This window comes from Mustela putorius, unplaced genomic scaffold, assembly GCF_011764305.1.
Source record: "Mustela putorius furo isolate JIRA1106 unplaced genomic scaffold, ASM1176430v1.1 tig00003974_pilon_pilon_pilon, whole genome shotgun sequence".
Lineage (NCBI taxonomy): Eukaryota > Metazoa > Chordata > Mammalia > Carnivora > Mustelidae > Mustela > Mustela putorius.
The window spans coordinates 360,381-378,506 of NW_025422117.1; the positions used below are offsets into that span (position 1 = coordinate 360,381).

The 18,126-nt window shown below is 40.2% G+C and overlaps 1 protein-coding gene across 3 annotated transcripts in view; it reads left to right on the top strand.

The window, feature by feature from the left end:
* Positions 1-18,126, top strand: part of UGGT2 (UDP-glucose glycoprotein glucosyltransferase 2) — a 186,357-nt gene that overhangs the window by 128,900 nt on the left and 39,331 nt on the right. For all 3 annotated transcript variants that reach the window (XM_045070885.1, XM_004746131.3, XM_045070886.1), the window contains exons 24-27: positions 2,445-2,540; positions 8,681-8,783; positions 11,592-11,671; positions 14,918-15,101. In XM_045070885.1, coding sequence (XP_044926820.1) covers positions 2,445-2,540; positions 8,681-8,783; positions 11,592-11,671; positions 14,918-15,101 — 463 coding nt within the window. The remainder of the gene's footprint in view (positions 1-2,444; positions 2,541-8,680; positions 8,784-11,591; positions 11,672-14,917; positions 15,102-18,126) is intronic.

Sequence of the window (18,126 nt, forward strand, 5' to 3'; positions counted from 1 at the left end):
GTGGTATATGATTTATATAGAAAAATATATATGAGAATACATAGGTAGATGGTTAGACACACTTAGTGTTCCTTGTGGGTCCTTCAGTGAAGCTTTCACTTATGTCCCATGAGGTCTTACACATATTTTTTTATTTATTCCCTTACACTTTATGCTTTTAGTTCATATTGTAAATGGTGTACTTTAAACTGCATTTTCAAATTGTTTAATGCTAAATTACAGGAACAATATTACGTTCTATATTGATCTTTCTTGCTCAACTCCCAATTTTTGTAACATTTTGTCTACTATTAGACTCTCGTGTCATTTGTGAATTTTAACAGCTTTGTTCCCTAGCATCCAGCTTTTAAACTTCTCATTTACGTTGGCTTTTCTCTTGATTTAGTTTGCTTAATTTAGTCAAAGATTTGTCTATTTTATTAGACTTACTTTACTGATTTACTTTTTTACTTTTCATATATATGGACTTAGGACATGCCAAGCTCCTAATTGTATTTTTTTTTATCAGTTTCAGTTCTTTTTATTTCTTTTTAATCTATTCTGTTTTATAAACTTCTCAAGTTGAATTCATAGCTTATTAATATCACTTTTTCTCCCTTACATATCCTTAAGTTACCAGCTTAAAGCATCTCTTACACTTATTTAGTCGTATCACATACATTTTAAAATATATTTCATTATGATTCAGTGCTAGTATGTTCAAATTTCTGTGTTTTTTTTAACATTTGTTTATTTTTTTTTAATGTTTTGAAATATTTATAATTCTTGGCTTCATCAAAGCAAATCCATGGTCGATTTTATTGTTTTTATCTTCTTTATATAGAATTATACCTAGATCTTGTTAGGCATCTAGTAAATATTTATTGAATAAATAAATGAATAAGATGTGCTTCAGATTTTTAAATGGCACAGCATAGAAATGATTTCCAGTTTGTTTTGAACTGTGATTAGAGACCATGGTTTGTGAATATCAGTTATATATTATTTATTTCTCTGAATTTTGTGAGACAAGGTTCATTCTTTTCATTGTCCCATGCTTCATTTTTTTAAAGGGATATTCTCTAATTGTGAGGAGGATTTTATACATGTCTATTATATTGAGCATGCTAGGTTTTTTCCAGCCATCGAAATACTGAGTACCTTGTTTTATCTGTCAGTTACTAAAAGAAGTTCATGGAAACACTGCTAGAATCATGGATCAATCATTTAATTCTTATAACTTTGTCAATTTTTGTTTTGAGTATTTTGAGCTGTAGTCATGTATACCTTGATTCAGAAGTCTTACATGTCTAGTGAATTGTTCCTTTTGTCATTATATAAATTACTCCTTTCCTAATAATTATTTTGTTGTAAAGTCCGTGGCATCTTATATTTTAGCCAGATCAGTGTCCTTTTGGGTTGTTTTTCTGTTACATCTTTTTCTGTTCTTTACTTCAGGGTTCCCCAGTGTCTTGTAGCACACAGCTAGGCTTTGAGGTGGTTCTTGCCAGAACTCAAAGTTCTGATTCTTCTCTTGAGTACAGAATTCTGATCCAGATGAATAGATGTCCTTTACTTACTCTGTCATTTAGGAAGTAATTCATCAGTTAGGAAATGATGTTCACATAGAAAATTATAAATAAAGTCATGAAGTAAGGGCTTTTCTACAGTAAAGAGATAATATCCAGTTATTCTCAAGTAGAAAACTTATGTATATTATTATGTTATTATATGTTTATTATTATACATGTTTATTAAGTGGCCATTAAGCAGAGTCCTACATGTCAGAACCTGGTAGTCCAGTAAAAAATGATAGAGTAGACACAGGTTCTCAACCTACTCAGAATCTAAATTTCTTTATAAAATGGAAGTGCTTATTCTTTCTTTTCTTTTTCCTCTTCTTTCCAAAAACTTGTCTTAAAATTCAGCCAACATTTTCTGTCCCAGTGTATCAATGAACATATAATACATTTCCTCCATCATGGTTTTTCAAATTTGGTTATATTTAATCTATGTATTTGTCTTATACAGTTTTAATTAATTTTCAAACTAATTTGTGAACATAGAAGTCTGGACTTCTTAATTATATTTAATGCTCCCCCCCTTTGTGGTTCTTCCTGCTTTTTCTTTCCTATGTGGGCCCCATTGCTTGGACACATAACCAGCACTTAGCAAATATTTCCTTGAATTGAATGATTCACCATATGCTACAGACACTACTGAGAACACCACTTAGAAGTGTTTAAAGATTTTATCAATGATAAGGAAAAGCAGGGTGGTTTTTAAAGCAACAGTCATCTTACTTTAAACTGACAAATTACTAACAAGTTTGGAAGAAAAGTTACTTACATAAAGCTTATCTATTGGATTTATTTTAAATTAAATCTCTGTTGCTCAGAGCATTTATGACATGAAATGTGGACCTTTCTTCTTTGAAAAACTCACACATTGTCGTGTTTTTATAGCATGAGTGACCTTGTTATGAAAGTTGATGCCCTTCTTTCTTCTTTGCCTAAACTTGCCTCTCGCCATGATATCACATTTCTGAGAGAGAATCACAGGTAAGAACATAATAATGTCTGCCTTTTTTCTGTCACTGTGTCCCATACTCAGTTATGGTTTCCATTTGTATTTAACGTACAGCAAAATTTAAAGTAGAATTAAAAATTCTTAGAGAAGAAATGTGTTTGATGAGATTAGGAAAATAAATTCTGGTTAATTATATATTCTAGCAAATAAAGGATGATGTGTAAGGATCTGAAGCTTCAAGTGAATTCTATCTAGTATAATTTGTTTAATTATCTTTCTTGTTCAAGATCATTTGGGATTTTTGTAGTATCTTGGGATTATCATTATATATAAATAATATGTTTATATTCTCAGTGTATAGAAGACTCGGTTACTAAAGAATTCTGATTAATAAAATGTAGACACGGGGGCACCTGACTGGTTCAGTCAGAAGAGCAAGTGACTCTTGATCGCAGGATTAGGAGTTCAAGTCCCACACTGGGTGTAGAGATTACTTAAATGAATAAATAAATAATAAAATGTAGACATGTATAAGATAGTGTCCAAGATGTGTTCAGTGGAACGCTACCCTGAGATATTGACACATGTATTCTGAGAGGAAAACTATTCTCTGGTCAAGTAAGTAACTTTAGAGAACACTGCATTCTTGGGAGTAGGAGAAGATTTCCAGTACGCATCAGTATATTAACAGTTAGGAAATAGGATCTGCTTAAAGGTGAAAGAAAAATTCGGTTTTGGTTAATTAGCAGTGGTGCAACTTATTTATCCATGGAAAACTTTTTGGTTAAAAATTTATTATTTCGTGAAGATTAGATTTCCGAAAGCAGCCCTCAGAGAAATACTGTTTCGGGGTAATAAACTAGTGCGTAATTTCACTATATTACACGGTTCCTCTAAGATAGTCGAAATGAAATTCACCAAGCTCTGTCTACATACATACAATTTTCTGTGTCCCCAGAAGAGAACCTTTTCTGTTGTTTTTAATTAAGGACCACACAGAATTGGGGAAAAGATAGACATCAAATAATTAAACTATAAGCATGCTTTATTATATGATCTTTTTTCTAATCATTGCTCCTATAAAACTCAATTGAGACAAATGGTTTAGCCCAGACTCGCAGTGGCTGGCACTTTCTTGTAAGCCGGCTGGTTTTATGGCAGATGCCGTCTCAGGCTGTCCGTGTGTACCTCCAGCGGTGACACTGGCTTCAGCCGCAGGACGTCTGTCTTTAGAGAGGTCTTCACACACACGCAGGAGTAAACTCAGCGAAGATTACTTTCTAAAGAAAGTAGCACTTCTAGTTCGAAAGGAAGTGTTACTGTTCTCAGATAACTGAGTTTCAGTACTTTTATTTTTAAACACATCTGCTGGAATTCTTCTTAAGGATAATTTGTTGTTATTATTATTATTTTTTAATTTGACAGAGAGAGAGAGAGAGAGATCACAAGTAGGCAGAGAGGCAGGAAGAGGATGGGGGGCAGCAGGCTCCCCGCTGAGCAGTGAACCCGATGCGGGGCTCGATCCCAGGACCCTGAGAATATGATGACCTGAGCTGAAGACAGAGGCTTAACCCACTTAACCACCCAGGCGCCCCGGAATTCTTATAAATTTCTTTGACTCCTGCATACGACGTGCTGAAATAATTTAACACAGATTGCTCAAAACCGTCATTGTAAACATTAGTCACTAGACTGTTCATGATGCTATATTATACTTGGGAATTTTGATACGTTTGGAACTTATGCCCATGTTAAATGTCTGATACGTTGATCTTTTATAGTTTTATTGTTGGGTGGTCTCGACTTACTTTCTTTACCTGTCACATCTGTCAATGCATCTGCTGCTTTTAAGCCTACTGCCTTCTTTTACAAAGATGGAAGAGTATGATGCGACTTTGTGACAGTGGTTTACAGTTCCCCCAATTTCTTCTGTTATCTCTGGGGCATTACTATAAATATAAATGGGCATGTGGCCTGTATGTATTGGCGTGCCTCTGTTTATACAGTATACATCCTCATCTAACGCCTGCCTCCTGAAACTCGCAGAGTCCGTCATTTGCCATTTTCTGAGCTTTGAGTGTAATTTAGGCCTTCAGCCTTTTTTTCTGTGTTTACCCAGGTTGATATGTTTATCTCGATCAGCATGGGTTGTATGGTATAGCATGAGCTTTCTTATCCAAAACACCCAGTTTTTGAATCCGTTACCATAGCTCCGGGACCTCTCATTGCTTCAGTTTCTTAATCGATAAAATATAGTGTTGATTCCCACCCTACAGGGGTTTTATGAGACTCAGACCTACTGCCTTGAATATAATAGATAATTAATGCCTTGCAGCTGTTATGTGAAATATGTGTGTATTTGTTAGACAAATAACGAAACTTGAAAATCAGAGAAGACTGGACCTGAAAAACCACAAAATCAGCTCACATTAATCTGGGAGGAGACAGGTGAATACCCACCTTAAAAGTAGGACACAGACCAGCAAAACTTAGCCATAACCCAGTTGAAGGTATTCATGAAGAATGACTTTGTTTGATTTGTGTTGGAATCGTAGGAAAAGTGGAGAGAAGCACATTAGCAACGCTGGGCTGTTGGGTCAGGGCTCAGCACCGCAGAGATGCTGCTGGTGTGTGTGTATGTGTGTGAGAGAGTGTGTGTGAGTGTGCATGCTTGCTTGCACCCGTGTACATGCGTGGGGATGTGCAGATGAAAACAGATTTATAAAGGAATTGCTGGAGGGTTTGCCCTTATACAGTTTTGGGAGTTAATGAAGCAGCCGCTCTAAGGTTGTTGATACTAGAGCTTGGAGCTCCCAGGGCAGGCAGGAAGGAAAGGGCGCTGTCAGAGGGGTGGCTGGCCTTTGTGCCTGCCAAGACACATCCCAAACTTAACGGTGAGTTTTTCAGTGTACACAGTTCACAGAGTTCACAAAAGAGAATAAATGAGTTGTATAGGTGAAATATAACTTTTTAGAAGAGAGAGAGGACACAGAAATTTCTCTGAGAAATCTTCACAGAGGGAATACTACAGGAGACAAAATGTTTTCAACAACATCTTTAAAGTAGGTGGTTCGACCTGTCTTTATATAAAAACTGATCATTTAATTCAGTAAAACAACTCTGCATGGAATGGATGGGATATTGGCTGAGTGGCAGCTTCCCATTGCTGTGGCTGGTTCGAAATGTCCTTAGTTTCTCTCTAAGACTTGACAGACTGCATGTACTTCAAGCTGCCCTTCATGTCTTTCTCTGACTTAAGCTTTTAATAGTTATTGACTATCTGCGTATTTGACGTTATTCTTCCTGGGTAATGGCATGAAGTGTAGCAATAGTTTCTTGACAAATTGAATACAAATCCATTGCCTTAAAAGGGTGGTGTGGGTAGAGTTAGCATCTTTTTGTTGATATTGTGTGAGGAAAGAGACCTCCTACTTCCATTTTCAGTTGAGTCAATGCAGTACCTCCTGATAGGCTCAGGAGTCTGCTCAGAAAATTGTCCTGAGTCTCCACCAATGCACAGAGAGGTAGATGATGGGCGCGATGAGGTTCTGATACATGCGACCTCACAGCATTGGCAATCATTGGAGTAAACAGATGCCTGCCTACTTTGGCCACCAGAGCATCTCATAAAGCATATAGAATATGCCCGGTTTTGAATAATGCTGCAAATATGACAGTAATTTGTAAAATTTTCACCAGGATAACTGAAGTCATTAACCATTGAGAATAGGCCCTTTAATTTTACAACATCTGATTTGTAACCCTTACGTCTAGCGGTAGTCACGTAGCAGGATCTGTTGTCCGATGCTGTCACTCCTATTTTAACTAAATCAAATCATGTCAACTACATAGAAAATAAAATGTCTTCTGTTTCTTTCTCAGAGGACCCATATTTGGAGTGACTTTTACGTTAGTTTTTATTGCTGAGAAATTAACCCCCTCACTGCAAAAAGTCTAGATATTTATAGTCTTCCTGCACCAAAGAAGACTAATGTCCCTGTAATTTTACGGGTATCCATTTTGATTTAGAAATCTTTTTCCCTTGTAATATGTAAGATATTTAATTCATACATCTTGAAAAACTGGCTTCCTGTATTACAGTGTTAAAAAGTAATTCAGTTGGAATATTCTGTACTTTTAGTCAAATATATACTTTTTTTTTTTTTTTTTTTTTAAAGATTTTATTTATTTATCAGAGAGAGAGAGAGGGGGAGAGAGCGAGCACAGGCAGACAGAATGGCAGGCAGAGGCAGAGGGAGAAGCAGGCTCCCTGCTGAGCAAGGAGCCCAATGTGGGACTCGATCCCAGGACGCTGGGATCATGACCTGAGCCGAAGGCAGCTGCTTAACCAACTGAGCCACCCAGGCGTCCCTCAAATATATACTTTTAACTTTGATTATAGTAAATATAGAATTTATTATTTTCCATTGGCCTTTTCTATGCTTTTACTAATTTTCCCAACATCACTAAAGATTAGTGTATCCTCTAACTTAGAATTTAGTTCAGTGAAAGACACGAGGAAGAAGACTGAGGGGAGGAGGTCAGGAGAGGGGGACTGGGGTAAAACTAAGTATGATAAATGTGAGCTTTTTTTCCCCCGAACTTTCCTATTATATGTTGGGATTTTTTTGATACTAGGTTTAATAAAACTACTGAACAGTTATTTTATTCTCAAGTCTGAGAAAATACATGCAGCTAACACAAAACTTACCTGGGCTTTATTTTTTAATATTGTATGACCCATGAGAACTTAAGTGGGGGGAAGGGCTTAAAATTAGTTTTCACTCTAATACTATTGTTCTTTGAAGAGTTTTTAAAAATCACTCATTCATAGAATCTTACTTTAACTTTCTCTTATTCTTTCCAGTTTTGTAATTTATTGAACACAAGCAGTAGGCTTTTAAATTTGCATTTTCCAGGGTGCCTGGGTGGCTCAGTGGGTTAAAGCCTCTGACTTCAGCTCAGGTCATGATCTCAAGGTCCTGGGATCAAGTCCCATATCGGGCTCTCTGCTGGGCAGAGAGCCTGCTTTCCCCCTCTGCCTGCCTCTCTGCCTATGCCTATTTGTGATCTCTCTTTCTCTCTCTCAAATAAATAAATAAAATCTTTAAATAAATAAATAAATTTGCGTTTTCCAGAGTGGCTGCACCAGCTTGCCTTCCCACCGTGTAAGAGGGCTTCTTTGCATCCTTACCAATATCTGTTGTTTCCCATGCTGTAAATTTTAGCCATTCTGCCAGGTGTGAGGTGGTATCTTATTGTAGTTTTGATTTGATTTGACACACACACACACACACACACAGGAATATTTTTCAGGCACCAGAAAGAATGAAATCTTGCCATTTGCAAAGATGTGATGTGGTTGGAGGTAGAGGGTGTTATGCTAAGTGAAATAAAGCACTCAGAGAAAGACAGATACTATATGATTTCACTCTTATGTGGAATTTAAGAAACAGATGAAAATAGCATGGAGGGAAAAAAAAGAGGCAAACCAAGAAACAGACCAAATTATAGAGAACACACTGACAGTTTCCAGAGTGGAGGTGGGTGGAGGATGGGTTAAACAGGTGATGGACATTAAGGAGGGCACTTGCTGTGATGAGCACTGGGTGTTGTATCGAAGTGTGGAATCACTCAGTTCTGTACTTGAAACTAGTAGTTGCATTGTATGTTAATTAACTAGAATTAAAATAAAAACTTGGAATTAAAAATTTGCATTTTCATCTGTGAAGTAATCAGGATTTTTTTTAATCCAGTGAGAAAGAAAGCAATTAATAAGAATGCATATAGCTCAGGTGTGCCTGGCTGGCTCAGTGAAGCATGTGACTCTTGGTCTCAGGGTTGTAAGTTCAAGCCCCATGTTGGGTGTAGAGATTACTTTAAAAGGGGGGGGCACCTGGGTGGGTGTCTCAGTGGGTTAAGCCTCTGCCTTTGGCTCAGGTCATGATCTCAGGGTCCTAGGATCAAGCCAAGCATCGGGTTCTCTGCTCAACCGGGAGCCTGCTTCCTTCTCTCTCTCTGCCTGCCTCTCTGCCTACTTGTGATCTCTGCCTGTCAAATAAATAAATAAAATCTTTTTTTTTTAAGGAATGTATATAGCTGAGATTAAGACTTATTAGATAATTAAATAAATTTAACTGATCATCTTTCCTCTTATTTTCTGTTTTCCTAGCATTATAACAATCAATCCTGAAGAGAATGACATGTTCTTTGATGTCATTGCTATTGTTGATCCATTAACAAGAGAAGCACAGAAGATGGCCCAGTTATTGATTGTAAGATAATATATTTTTATTGTATATTTTATATGTCATTTTATTATGTACTTTCATTTTGAAATTTATAATTAATATTTCAGGTCTGTTTTTAGGTATTTGTGCTCTTAATGCTTTATTCCGTGCAGGTTTTAATTAGCATGTCATATTTCAATGTAGAAAATGAAATGGTAGAGCTATGCCAGGGGTGTTATGGCAGTGCCAAAGTTAGGTGTTGGTGTGGGCTTAATTATTGTCTTCTGCTTCCCCTGAAAGTGGTATGTTGGAAGTCCTAAACCCTACTGTGACCATATTTGGAAACAGGGCTTTTTAGAGGGTAAATAAAGTTAAATGAGGTTTTATGGCATGGGTCCTAATCCAATAGGATTTATAGCCTCACAGAAGAGGAAGGGAGAGAGATCCCTTTTTCTCCTCACACACAAAAAGAAGAGATCATGTGAGTGCACCACAACATGGCGGCTGCCTCATTCCCCTCTTCCTGTCTCCAGTTCTAAAGAATGGCTTCTGGAGAAGCCAGTGATCTAATAAGTAACGATAGCTGAACAGTGAGTGAAGGCTGTGTTCAGGAAGTCTGGCCACAGGAACGGTAGCTTCAAGACTGGAATTTATTTCTCATCTCACAGTCCACACGTGAGCCACCTGGAGTAAAGGCAGCTCCACAGCGTGAGGACACAGGTGACTTTTGTCTGGTGGCTCAGTCATCCTCAGGAAGGTCCTCTTGTCTTGTGATCTGAGATCACTTGCTAGGCTCCTCCACGTCACCTCGGTGTTTCTGCGAGCAGGCAGGAGGGCACAAGGGTATATCCATCTGGTTCCATGTCACGGGCTAGAACATAACCAATCATGTGGCTGCACCCAGACACGGGGGGTTGTGTGGGGGGACCCTGGGCATAAAGCTGAGTGAATGTTCATTCATTGAGAAAGCAGAGAGAAGGAACGCTGAGGGGAGCTAGCCGACTCTGAAAGGACATTATGTGCCTTTTCATTATACTGAAACCTTGTGATGTTCATATTGTGATGCAGCTTTTGGTGGGTAAATCACAAAAGCTCGTTATGCTGGAAATCTATATATTTCTTCTAGTGATGTTCAAAATTGTGGGGTACTCCTATTTGAAATTGCTCCATGCTTTTTTTAAAGATACATTTAAAAAAACATTCTCAGAAGTGAAAACCATTTGTCCTCTGACAGTTGGGCTCACTTTTGGAAACAGGCAAAAATAATTAGGCATTAAGTTTGCTGGACGATGGGAGGGATCAAGCTGGGTCATACAGGTAGACATGCTGGCGGAATTTCAACCTGCAGTTTCTCTCAAATGAGTTTGCCCTACCAAGTCATGATGGACAAAGGGATTATCAATAGCTCTTACAATTGTTTGGACAAATAATTTTGGAAAGTCTTTGCCAGTCTACTTATTCAGTGTATAACCAGGGCGAACAGTTCCATAGTTGGTTTACTTACCCCTGTTCTTTCTTTTACCATTTGTACACCTTCACACTTGAACTTCTGGAGACACACTATTCAGATTATTCTTAAGAAAACAGCAATCAGTAATCATACCTGTAAGGAGTGGAGCTAGATCAATACATTACAGTGTACACATACCCTGTTTCCACGGAGTCGTTACTCAGAAAAAAACATTGCTTACCTCTGAAGTTTTTATGTAAGGATAGAATTTAGGAATAAGAATATGAGATTATACAGAAATATAAAATACAGGATTGAGGATGCCTTGGTGGCTCAGTTAGTTAAGCGTCTGCCTTCAGCTTGGTTCATGATCCCGGGGTTCCAGGATCGGGTCCCATATCGGGCTCCCTCCTCAGCAGGGACCCTGCTCCTCCCTCTGCTCCTCACCCTGCTTGTGCTCACTCTCGCTTGCTCTCTCTTTCAAATAAAAAAATCTTTAAAAAAAATAATAATAATGAAATAAAATATGGGATTGGATCCCAGGTTACGTGATTGAAAATAATAACATTCTTTCTGAGCACCTCAGCACCTCACATAATTTATTATTTCTTACTATAAAAAAATCTGTGATATAAAACATAAATGAATTTATTGAAAAAACTGGATAGTGTCTCATTTAACACTTGGCAAAAACAGTGGCTTGGCAACCTCCGTCATAGCAGGTATGAAGAGTGATAGAATGCGAATCAGTGCTCGTCAAGCCTTTGTCTATTCTAAGTCCTCCTCAAGCCTGCATCCGTTCTGTTCCATGCACCTGTTTTTCCCCCTCTCTTTACCTATATCCTTTGTTGTCTAATATCTTTCAAATCTGTGTTGACTTGCCTTCCTAGAGATAGCGACTACCAAAAGTAATAGTCCTCCTGTGTCATATGTCCCCGGGGAAATAAAAAGAGAGTCTTTCACCCGTATCTAGCCAGGAACTTCCTACATCTCTACCATGTGGATGGAATTCCGAATGGACTCGCCATTGTTGCTGGGAGGCCGTCACTCTGTTTGCACATCATGCTTCTAGCAATTACTTCACTTGTCCAAAATTTAGAAATGTGGATACCATGAAAGAAAGTCACATCAGGCAAAGGGAGGCAGTGTAACCCTTGAGCCATGAAATTAGCTGTTTGGATTCAAATCTGACCTCTGCCATGACTTGCTGTGTGATCTGGGGCAAATTACCACATCTCTCTGTGTCTCAGCTGTAAAAGTATCAACCTGTGAAGGCTGTTGTGAGGATCACATGAGATAATGAATCTCAGGTGCGAATGCAGTGCCTAGTACATAGTAAATGCCTAATAAATGTTAGAAAAAAGATTACTTAATATCAAATATGGGAAATTTTTTCCAAACAGGTACTTGGCAAGATTATCAACATGAAGATAAAATTGTTCATGAACTGTAGGGGTAAGCTTTCAGAAGCCCCTTTAAAGAGGTGAGTCTAAGCAAATGTCATTTCATTTCAAAAGCTTTGTAAATGCTAAGACAAAATAAATAAATAAAGGACCATAGTTACTGGGTCTGGTTTTTTTCTTTATAAGATGCTTAATTGAAATAGACCGGAAGATCAAAGATAATTTATTAACCTTAACTGATATAAAATTAAAATAACCTAAGCAGTAAAATTGATCCAGTCTCATTGTAGAATTTACAAGGACTGCTGTTTGTCGGTGGGTATTTTTGGAAATGTGATCTAGGAATACCTATTTGGAAATACACAAGAGGAAAATAAAGTTGAATCAAACCATTTTTTATTTAGCTGTAATTTCCTTTTTTTGTTTGTAAAGATTTGATGTATTTGGGAGAGCTGGGCATGGGCAGAGGGAGGGAGCAGGCAGAAGGAGTCGACTCCTGTGTTGAGCAGGGAGCCCAATGCAGGGCTCAATCCCAGGATCCTGGGAACATGACCTGAGCCGAACAAAGATGTTTAACCGACTGAGCCCTCCAGGCGTCCCTGTTTAGCTATATTTTCAATACTTCAGAGCTGAATTATCAAAATGATCTTTAGGATATCATCTCATTATTTGGAAGTATTGGGATGTAAATAGTATAAAATACTATTTCATTAATTTAGAAAATGCTTATTGTAAGCCGACATTCCACATTAATACTGTACGGTTGAAATAACATTGTCTCTCAAGTAGGGACAGAAATAGACCCTTCCTCCTCTTTCAGGATCAGAATCACTATCATTTTGAGCCACTCTTACTGAGAGGAATATACAGTATCCTTCAGGTGTCATGGGACAGAAAAAAGGCTTGCTAATGTGCTTTTCTTTGTATAGCGTAATTATGTAGCTCTGAAAGAATATATGCAAACACAAGACAAGAAAGTTGCATTCACCTAATCCCTTGTTTACTTGTTAAATTGTATTTGTTATCATTGGGAAACATAACAGATTATTGCCTTGAGCAGATATTTTAAACATGCGAATATTTGTAATATTTGGAAAGCAATAAAATGAGAAATGTCAGGAATTTAGATGAAAGTATAGGGAACGTTCGCTCCTTTCCTGAGACTCCTGTCGTCATGTCTTATGCACGTTGTTCTCTGACTTCTCATTTATCTCTTGTATTTGAGATTATATCATGTCTCAAACCCAAACAAAAGCTGTCATCTTATTTTAGCCACTAACTGAGAGGTCGGTTAGCTCTGTGAGTAGAGAAGTTTTAGTCATACAAGTAGAGCTCTCTATAGTATCTCCATAAAGCTTTGGGTTATATAATAAAGAGGAAGAATATTGAACATAAGCAAGCGCAGTCTGGTAGGAAGGAAAGAATTTGACCTCTCTAACGTGGTGTGACCCTTAAGGCTTCGAGTGGCTAATGAGGCTGCGCGGCACAAACACTGTGAAACGGGTTTGGAACTGGCAGCTCAGAGGAGCATTATTGGCTCGGTAGCATCTGCCAAGCAAACGAGATAACCACTGGTCCCCAGCCCTTTACTTTTTCTTTTCTCTTTCTAAATGTTTATCTCTTTTTTGTTCCATTTTATTTTTTCAGTGTTCCAGCATTCATTGTTTATGCACCACACCCAGTGCTCCATGCAGTCCGCGCCCTCCTTAGGACCCACCAGCAGGCTCCCCCATGCCCCCATCCCCATCCCCTCCAAAACCCCCAGCTTGTTCCCACTGGGGCAGCGGAAGGGGGTGCTCCCTCTCCTCTTGCCAGCCCTCTCTTTCTGCTGGAGCCCCTGCTTCCCACGTGTTCTGGAGCCTGCCTTTATCACACAGTCCCTTTGCTCCGTATCTTTAACCTCTCTGCCAGCCCGTTCCTTCCTGAGTTTACTCAACTTAAAAAGAGAAATAAACTGCTCTCTTCGTTTCCTCTCCCCGGGAGCCCTGACTTTTCCTCCTCTTCTGCGTTCTTTCTCTTCTCAGATTCTTCGCAGATTCCTCATACGCACGCACGCAAACACACACTGCTCCCCCCTGCACTGTACCTCCCCCTGCAGCTTGCCTTGACCTTCCTCTCTGCTGCCAGATTGTTTTCACTAAGTCACAGATTTGGCTGTCGCAGCAGCGGACTCAATGGCATTTCCGCCGCACTGGGCGATCCCAAGTACTCGTTTCGTCCACGCGTTCTCTGGCGCGTGTCTCCTCCACTCCGCTGCCTGCAGTCGGCAGCGTCGGACACGGCTGCCAGTGATCATGGTGTCCTGGGGTTCATCCGCTCTGCGGCTGCTCCTAGAGCTTGGGCCGCTGCTAGTGATTCGCTTCTCACGGAATGCACGTGGCCACTGTAATGGAAAGTTTCTTGGGCAACTAACTAGGTTATCAAAGACTGCGGCTTGTGGGTTGCGCATTCTCCATGTCTTGCTCTCCCGTGCTTCTCTGACCCAGCGACATGGAGGGGGCCCTGTGGCAGGGACCGGACGGCAGTCTGCTGCCAGCCACCAGTGATCAGCCGCAGTCCTTTTTCCAGTGGCCCTGAAGGGGAGCCATACTGGCCTGGAAGTGGGTTCCCTCCCAGCCCAGCCCGGAGCTAACTCCAGCGCAGCCGACCCCTTGACTGCTGTCTCCAAATAGCGGAAGTCATGATTCTTAATAACAGAGCTAATTCCTAACTGGGCGATAAGAGCAAAATACACTAGAGCTCTGTTAATAAGCTGCTGGCTTCAACTCAGTCCTGTCTGGGGTTTTTTGTTTTTTGTTTTTTAATCTTCATTTTAATATTTTACTTAACACTTTAGTAACTTGAACAAGATATGCTCCCAAAGAAGTTATTTTATTTCTGCCAGTCTTTAGCATTATTTAACTGAACTTTTACCAGAATTCTAATTTGCTTGAGTTTAATTGCTTTCTGGTTATCATTTCTCTTCCTATGATGAGTGCTGCTAAGATCCAGTAAAATGGCTGGAAAGTGGACCATGCTCAAATCTGAAGGATTAGTGAGCAAATACAGATCAGGAACTAGCAGAACCGACCTGAGTCAGTATATGGTAATCTAATCATGTGCGTTAAGAAACAATCACCAAGGGCATATGTAATCTTAGGGAACTGTCTGCCATTTCCAGGCATTAACTCTTCCAGTATACTATGTTTTAGTTTTGGTTTTTTTTTTTTTAACTTGAGACTTTTGGTCATGTTTTTTAAGCCATTTTCAATTTTTATAAATATTTTAAACAGAAGAAATCTGAATTTTGGTCACCGTCCGTATTTTTATTTATGTTCTCTTGACAGCTTCTATCGTTTTGTTCTGGAGCCAGAGCTGGTGTTGGTGGCTGATGGCATTACTGGACCCGTGGCGACATTCGTGGATATCCCTGAAGCTCCCCTTCTCACCCTCAACATGATTACTCCCGAAGGCTGGTTGGTTGAAACAGTACACAGCAACTGTGACCTTGACAACATTCACCTCAAGGATGTAAGTGGTCTCGTCAAGTTCTGTCAGGAGAGAGGAATGGGGTTGATTATTAGCCCCTGTAACCGCAGCCAGCGCGAGGTCATGCTGCGGCTGCTCCCAGAATTGGCTTCCTTATGGCTCTAGCTCCTGATCTGGTCTTCCCTTTGATTTTTGAGTTTCTCGGACTTCCAAATTCAGCCTGTCGAATTTCCCAGGTTCCTAGATGCTCTTGCTGGCTTTGTGGCTGCGGCCCCGGGTTCTCAGGCACTCCTCTAAGATGGACAATGTAGAGAATACGGAGCCGGAACCACAGCAGCTTAGGACAACACCAGAAATACCCTGTTTTGCCCTGAAATTTGGTTTTTAACTCTGAAAAGAGCAGTTGCATCTTAAGCTTTGTTTTGCGCTGCAGCTCATGGCCAGGGGAAGCAGCCCAGCCAGGGAGAAGGCAGGGAACGGGGCTCCCTCAAAGCTGGAGGCTGCGCACCGCTTCCCAACCCCCTGCTCTCCCTACCCGCCCTCTACCCCACTGCACTCCATCCCCACCCCCACTCCCCTTCACCCCTACCCGCTCCACCCCTACCCCATCTCCCTCCCATCCCTACCCCTCCCTCCACCCTACCCCCTTCCATCATTTCCTCCCTCCATCTCCATTCCTGCCTGATGATCCTCTGCCAAGAAATGAGGGGCCTTCTCTACCCTGCCTGCTGCATTCAGCCCACTGCCCTAAAAGGGGGAGAAGGCTGTTTTAAAATACAAGTCTTTCAAAACACTGTATTCAGAAACCCCAAACAACAGAAGCATTTTAGAAGAGCTCACCTAGAGAGATCAGAAGAGAGACCAAGGCCCTCCTCCTCAGTGTCCTCTTCGTGCCTCTTTCTGCCTTGACCTACCGAGGTACAAACATTTACTGCTGCTGATTTGGTTGAGATTACTCCCCGGGTTTGTTTCTCATGCACTCACTTTGTCTAAAGATTCTCCTTTAAGGCATGTTTCTTCTGAGACACTGGAGTAGACTGTGTGGTTTCTTGTCCCTTGGGTGGAACACAGCCACCCGCTGCAGAGAAGGACCTAAAACTCAGCCGTAGCCATCGCCAGACATGAGCCCTGCACATCCAGGGAAAGAATAGGAAGGCAGAGGTGCCTGGGTGGCTCAGTGGGTTAAAGCCTCTGCCTTCAGCTCAGATCATGGTCTCAGGGTCCTGGGATCGAGCCCCACATCAGGCTTTCTGCTCAGCGGGGAACCTGCTTCCCTCTCTCTCTCTCTGCCTGACTCTCTGCCTACTTGTGATCTCTCTCTCTGTCAAATAAATAAATATAGTCTTTAAAAAAAAAAAAAAAGAAAAAGAATAGGAAGGCAGAAAAGTAATAAAATCCAGGAGGGAAAATTCAGAAAGGAATTTGGCAAAAAGTAAAAAGTCCTATTTTCTCTTAAATCAGCCGACTCCCTTAAAGGACCTCCTGGATCCCTCATTCAGAGAGTTCAGTGGCCTATACCAGTCAAAGAGATGTACAGATTCCACCCAAATGTAAAAAGTTTGTGGTGGGAGAGTTAACATAGCTTAGAAAAGATTTAGATTGAGTCTGTGGTGAAAATTTCGGCAGCTATTAAGCAGTTAATGGAGATGAACTGACCATTGTTTGCTGTAGGGAACAGGTACTGGGTGTCTTTTTAGAAGCTCACTATTTATTGAAGTGGTCTTTACGCCCAGCGTGGAGCCCAAGCCCGCAACCCCAAGATCAGGAGTTGGGTGCTTTACCACCTGAGCTCACCAGGCGCCCCTAGAAGCTCTGTAAATGAACAATACTTCTGTTTATTTTAGAAGACCATAGAGAATTCTTTCTGTCTGCATAGATCATATGAATAAATGGAAGGAAATTGCAAGTTCTCACAGCTGCAAAGTTAACTACTTCCAAGGCTCTTCTCTTCCACTATGTTCTGTACATACTTAGAATATTACCGCCATGGTCCTGGAAGACCAGGAATGAACCAAGTGGAGACACTTGTTGGGGTAGAAATAAGGCTTTGTAGGTCCAAAGGAAGGTGCACGCTGAAAAACTGAGGCTCAGTATGAGAGGTTTGTGACACACTCTCAGGCAAGTCCTCCCTTGGTGCGTCCAATCCCTGGACATCACATCAACACCTAAAAAATGTGATGGAGAAAAACTCTCCCTTACCAGGACTTTGTTCACATGGTTTATGGCACAACTGGCATCAATGCCATAATTAAGGGGGACAGAAGTGGCTAGAGGGAGATGAGCCCTTCCACCTGGAGTTCAGAGGTGGTTCTTCGCTGAGCTTGTCGTGAGGACCGCGTCCAGGTACCCCTCGGTTGTGTTCCATCACAGCCTAGATCTGAAAGATCTCAAAACACCTGAAGTACTCGTGGATGTTTACCAGGGAGGAGGGAGTGAGGAATAAAAGGTTGTTGAAGGACAAGGGGATGTGGCTGTACTAAAAAGGAAGTCACAGAAAACTTTATTAGCTGCTTCTGAAATGCAGTATGGTCGAATCTTGAACAACATGGGGGCCAGGGCCACTGACCCCTCCCCCACAGTAGTCGAAAACTCATGTATAACTTTTGTCTTCCCCAAAACTTGACTACTGATAGCCTGCTGTTGACAAGAAGCCTTACTAATAACATAAGCAGTCAATCAGTAGTCTTTTTTGTTTTATATATTACATATTGTACTCTTAGTAAATTCCTAATTTTTTAAATTCTTTAAGTGAGCTGGAGAAACCATAAAAATTCTTACAAAGAAGAGAAAATACATTTATAGTACTGTACTGTTTCAAAAAAACCCCCACAGATATTAGGTCTCTGTAGTTCAAATCTGTGCTGTTCGAGGGTCAGCCATAATCTAGAAGCCCACTGCCAATGTAATTGTTAAAGAATTCCTATTTTAGTGCCATAGATAATTGTAAACCGAAATGATGATCTTTATAATTAAACTTACACTTCTTTTAAAGGAAGAAACTAATTTCTGTACAATTTAACCACATAACAATACAATAAATACTTCTATTAAAAATATTAATATGCAC